This window comes from Epinephelus moara, chromosome 18 (genome assembly GCF_006386435.1).
Source record: "Epinephelus moara isolate mb chromosome 18, YSFRI_EMoa_1.0, whole genome shotgun sequence".
Taxonomy (NCBI): Eukaryota; Metazoa; Chordata; class Actinopteri; order Perciformes; family Serranidae; genus Epinephelus; species Epinephelus moara.
In genome coordinates, this window is record NC_065523.1 from 31,342,449 (window position 1) to 31,348,448 (window position 6,000).

General features: G+C 43.3%; 1 protein-coding gene across 1 annotated transcript in view; it reads left to right on the forward strand.

The window, feature by feature from the left end:
* Positions 1 to 1,173: 1,173 nt before the first annotated feature.
* The window catches only part of slc25a17 (solute carrier family 25 member 17), a 9,364-nt gene continuing 4,537 nt past the window's right edge, over positions 1,174 to 6,000 (forward strand). Inside the window, exons 1-6 of the mRNA XM_050068333.1 lie at positions 1,174 to 1,416; positions 1,863 to 1,923; positions 2,019 to 2,085; positions 2,747 to 2,898; positions 3,012 to 3,128; positions 4,355 to 4,503. Coding sequence (XP_049924290.1) covers positions 1,360 to 1,416; positions 1,863 to 1,923; positions 2,019 to 2,085; positions 2,747 to 2,898; positions 3,012 to 3,128; positions 4,355 to 4,503 — 603 coding nt within the window. The 5' untranslated portion in view covers positions 1,174 to 1,359. The remainder of the gene's footprint in view (positions 1,417 to 1,862; positions 1,924 to 2,018; positions 2,086 to 2,746; positions 2,899 to 3,011; positions 3,129 to 4,354; positions 4,504 to 6,000) is intronic.

A 6,000-nucleotide genomic window follows, 5' to 3' on the forward strand; every position in this document is an offset into this window, starting at 1 on the left:
AGGTCCTTTGTTCCCAGGGTGTATTCTCATAGTCCTATAGTTCCAAATTCATATGTTCCCAGGGTCCTATGTTCCCATGATCCTATTTTTCCAGGGTCCAATGATCCCAGGGCCCTATGTTCGTAAGGTCATATATTCCCAGGGTCCTTTGTTTCCAAGGTCCTATGTTCCTGGGGTCCACTTATCCCAGGGGTCCTATGTTCCCAAGACCACATATTCCCAAGAACCAATTTTCCCAAAGGGTTCTATGTTCCTGGGTTTTTATGTTGCCAGGGTCCTATGTTCCCACATTCCTATGTTCCCAGGGTCCTACAGTCCAAAGTTCTTATGTTCCCAAGTTCCTATGTTCTCAGGGTCCTGTGTTGCCAGGGTCCTGTGTTCCCACGTTCCTATGTTCCAAAGGTCCCAGGGTTCAATGATACCAGGGGGCCTATGTTCCCAGGATCCTAATTTTCCAAGGTCACATATTTCCAAGGTCCTATGTTCCCAGGGCTCTATGTTCCCAAGATCATATGTTACCAAGGTCCTATGTTCCCGTGGCCTTATGGTCTCAGGGTTCTATGTTCCCAGGGGCCCTATGTTCCCTGGGTCCTATGTTCCCTGGGTCCTGGGATGTTACCAAGGTCACATATCCCTAAGTTCCTGTGTTACCTGGGTCCTATGTTCAATATTCTGTTTACACACATTAAGGCTGAATCCAGTGTAATTTCATGATTTTCAGAGTCATGATTATGGTTCCCTAACTTAATTCTAGCCCATGTCATATTGAGCAAATATAGAGGTGGCGGGCAGCATCTTGTTCAAGTTGACATTATGTGCTATACAGCTGGGGAACATAGGACGCAGAGAGAGCACATATGTAGAACGGCAGAGCAGAGGACCCTCTGTCCTGTTCCCATTATGTATCCTATAAATCTGGGAACATAGGACCCTGGGAGCTCAGGGAACATTGGAATGACTGTCTTTATTACTGTGTTACTGTGAACCAAAGTTGAACAGAAGGATGTATCTGTGGTACAACACTCATCCAACTTCTATAAAGACATTAATCCTGAATTCATGCAGAGGTTGATCCCTGCAAATATTCAGAAGAGGTAAAGTAGTAAGGAGCCAAAGTTCCTTCCTCACTGTTTCTAGAGAGCAGAATAAGATTACTACATTACCCACAATGCCCCTGTGTTCCCTGGGAAGAAACAAGTCAGCACAAGAAAACGAGTGGGTGTCTAAAAACGGTCACCAGGCGAATGAGGGCATCAAGTTGGTTTTGTTTTCCAAACAGGAGGCTACAGATGGTGACTGGAGTTATGTTACTATAGCTAAAAGGTTTGACGCGTAAATAAATTAATAACCGCGTTCAAAATGAGCTTCTCGGTGTTGTCGTATGAGAGTTTGGTTCATGCTGTGTCAGGAGCAGTGGTAAGTTAGCTTCACTTTCACTGTTCATTTATGTAAATGTGTGTGTAACGAAAACTGCAGTTGCTGTTAGATATACAGCTGGTACTTAAACGCTTTAAATCCTCCACACGAAACTCCATTCAAAATGTAGCGTGTTTATATGTTTTAGACCCGACAGCGCCATATATGATATGAATGAGAGCAAGTTTTACGAATCTTGAAATGGTAAAACAAACCTTTTAATTCGGCAATAACTATTTTTATGTAGCTTAACAAACTTGCCGAATTGAACAGGGTTATATGGTTATTCAGAAAATAGGTATCCTCGGTTTTAGTCTGTGTTTCGTGCTAGACATTCTTTAAATTAGTAGATTTTTCAATGGAGTTTGGTGTGAGATTTCTTCCATATTGAGCTCAAGGGCACTGCATATGTCTCTTCCCTGAATATTAATTGTCGCCTGTTTTAGGGAAGTGTGACTGCCATGACAGTGTTCTTCCCTCTTGACACTGCCAGACTGAGGCTACAAGGTAACACACAGCAGCTATGCAGTCTTATTCACAGCCATTATAGTTATCAATGTGATGTTGTCATTGAAAACAAGTTTTCTTTTGTTTGTGTTCAGTGGATGAAAACAGGAAGGCCAAATCAACGCCAACCATCCTGGCAGAAATTGTCAAAGAGGAAGGACTGTGAGTGGAAACATGTTATTAGACCTGATTTGATACAGTTCAGTAAACAGAGCATACACTCGCCGGCCACTTTATTAGGTACACCTTGCAAGTTCAGGTTGGACCCCTTGGCCTTCAGAGCTGCCTTAATTCTTGGTGGCATATATTCAACAAGGTGCTGGAAACACTCCTTGGAGATTTTGGTCCATATTGACATGATGACATCACACAGTTGCTGCAGATTTGTCGGCTGCACATCCATGATGAGAATCTCCCGTTCCACCACATCCCAAAGGTGCTCTATTGGACTGAGATCTGGTGACTGTGGAGGCCACTGGAGTACAGTGAACTCATTGTCATGTTTGAGATGATGTGAGCTTTGTGACATGGTGCGTTATCCTGCTGGAAGTAGCCATCAGAAGATGGGTACACTGTGGTCATAAAGGGATGGACACGGTCATGTGATTGGCTGATTAGCTTTTTCCGTTAACGAGCAGCAGAACAGTTGTACCTAACAAAGTGGCCGTTGAGTGTATGTACAGTATATGCATTGCTGCTGTCACAGTATACCCATAGTCATGTTGAATACTACAAATGCAGTTTCAAAGGAGATATGTCCCCCACAGTGTATCAGTAGAAGAGCTCTAAAACGTGTTCCTGTGTTTGCTGTCTCTTTCTGCAGACAAGCCCCGTACAGAGGCTGGTTCCCTGTCATCTGCAGCCTGTGCTGCTCCAACTTTGTCTACTTCTACTGCTTCCACAGCCTCAAGGCGAGCTGGCTGAGGGGAAAGCAGTCAGCACCAAGCGCTGACTTACTCATAGGCATTGCTGCAGGTAACATATTAATCACAAAAGCCTTGTTTTAGTGACTCCAGTAACTCCATCTCAGATTTGAGTTCACATCCATTTCCACTTGTGTTGACTTTTATCTGCCTTCTTGTCTGCAGGTATTGTGAACGTACTGGTTACCACACCTTTGTGGGTGGTCAACACCAGGCTGAAGCTTCAGGGTGCCAAGTTTCGAAATGCAGAGATACAGCCCACCAACTACTCTGGCATTCTGGGTAAGTCGAATTTAGTAGCGGACTTCAGTGGTCTCAGTAATATATAGTCGTAGTGGTAGAAAAAAAATCCATGTAGGCATTCATTTTTATATGAGAAGAAGTATGGTAAGTCAGTAACACATTCTGAGCCTAAACACATACTTAAAGGTGTGCTGGCAGAGGTGTAGCGCTGCCATTCTGCTTTGCAATGACGTTCTGTTCTGGTACTTAAACAAGTAGCACTACACCGCTGTGTACTGCTTAGTGTATATTATTATGGGCAATTTTCTAATGTAGGTTGAGAATGCAGTCAGACAGGGACAGACAGGGACATCATGTACTGACGTTGAGTTTCAACAGACCTATGTCATTCTAGGTTACTCAGTCATACGTCATTCTCCTCCGCAAATTGCTGACTTAATACTTCACCTCTGTGTCTCGTTAAACTCTGTTGGTGTTATTATTTTTCATGTCATTCCAAGCATTTGAAAACATAGGGTATGCATTAGAGTAGGGTTGCACGAATACACAGGACAAATTTTGTGCTGTATTGATTAAGTAGGGAACACTACAATTTATTTTTCAGTACGGGACAATTCCTTATTATACGGGACGGGTGAGAACCTGTTCCTCTCGGTAGGTAGGCAATGGAAACTGTCCTGTTGGGTACAGGAACAGTCCCCTTTTGTATGGGTGCATGTTCAACACACTGTTGAAGCCACAAATTAGGCTTAGTTTGGTTGTAAGTGCAGCCGCTGATAGCGCAACAGGTACCAGAGATCCACGAGGACATTTCTGGCATGACATGGGCTTCCCATGTCATTAGCATAACACTACAGCGAAACAAAGGATGTCAGATGAGCTACATATGACTTTCAGTTTTCACATGTCAGAGCTGGCTATCGGGATCAAGTTTTCTCTAACATTAGCAACACATTATTGCTGTGAAGTTTCTAGCGTTGTAGAGACAGACAGAGTTGAAGATGAGCAGGTACACTTAAGCTGCAGGCGAGCAGCTGAGGGGCAGGTGGGGATAGAGGCGGGGCTAATCGCATATTCATAGCTTTGTGCATATTAAATGAGGCAAAGATGTAGAGTTACATCTAAGCCATTTAATTCATGAAGGTTTTTTTTCATGAAAACCTTCTAAATATGTAATTTGGTGAACAGAGGTGAGTTTTTGGGGTTAAATCGATGCCAGAGGAGGAACTTTAATAATGGATGAATTGCTCTTTCATTTTTCACAGATGCATTTGTGCAGATCATCCGTGATGAGGGCGTAGGAGCGCTGTGGAATGGGACCTTCACGTCCCTGCTGCTGGTGCTGAATCCTGCCATCCAGTTCATGATTTATGAAGGTCTGAAGAGACAGCTGAGGAGAGGAGTTCCCAGAGAGGTGAGTGAGGAGTGGAGAGAGGTGATTATGCAAGAAGAAGGAGGAAAGGGAAGATCAGTGCTGAAATCAGAGCAGAAAGTACAAACCGAGGGAGAAGATACATGAGGAACTACAGACTCCAGCCTCCATACAGCGACTCAAAACAAAGATGTGCTGGGGTACAAAGTTGTGGGGGGGGGCAATGGCCTTTTCCCTACACCGTTGCCTTGTACCACACCCATCTTTATTGTGATCTCAGCTGCACACCTGTAAAGTTTCGTGACTGCATCTTGCACATGTGGGAGACTATTATGGTGGAAAAAAATCTGTCTATTCATGGCTCCAAAATGCGCAGCACAGACGGTTGCCAACTGTGAACACCTCAGAGGGAATTATCCTGCTTATACCATGGTCACTTACGAAAGAAAAAAAGAATCATTTATACTTTTTGTGCGTTTTGCACTCAAAATCTGAAATCTTTCAGAAGCCATAACTTGGTTTCCCTAGTAACACCTGGGGATTCACCTAATACCTGGAACAGTCTCACCATCCCATGAGGTTCTTTTTCAATAGAAACATTAATTACACCAGTAAATAGGAAGAACTGTGGATAGGACTTGGCAACGAGAGATATTTCCAGCCCGCCCAGCTCACAGAACACTATGGCTCAGCTATGAGCCAAAAGCTAACATTATTCTAGCAAGATTCAAAGTCAACAACACTGCGTATGGTTTATAAAAAGTAAAGTATGATTTGACAGTATGTTTTAGAACAAGATTAGCTAGCTATCCGGCCAAGTCATTGTCCCCAAATCAGTATTAAGATTTTCATGAACAAACAAAAAGCAATGTGTAATGTCACTGTCGACTGCAGCCTGAAGTAGAGAGTTGAATAGCGAATGGGATGTGAGATACAAAGTAAGTTCAGAGGGGCAGTGTACTTCTTGCAGCCAGTGTGTTGCAGTCACCACCTTGTTGTTATCAGAGAGTGAAAGACTGAAGGACTACAACAGTATTTAACAAATGGAAAAGTGAAAGAGGGAAGTCACCTCAGGTCATCCCATCATCTGGATGAGCAGACACTGGTAATTCTGTTCACATGATTTTTGTGTGGCTGAAGCGGAGGTGACAGACTGTTGAAGCAGATGCTGTGGTGTGCACATGCTTGCTCCATTTCATTATACATGCATTATACATATATATACAAATCTGCAACCAAGATTAGGTGATGTTAGCATGTAGCTACATGTAGCAGTTTAGGCTACATAATGTAAACACTTTAAGTAACGTGCCTGGAGCAGATCATATAAAGAAATCAGTTATTTTTTCCAGCTACTGTGAGAGGCAGCAAAACATCCTTTCATTTTATAGTTACAGTTCACTAATAAAACTCTCCACAGTATGAACAGTGGTTACATGAGCCTCAAAACCAGCCACAACTCAGCTCTGAGCAGAGTGACCGTCCTCTACTGACCAATCAGACTGCAGTGTTCACAGCTCCACCTTTCAGTACCAGATC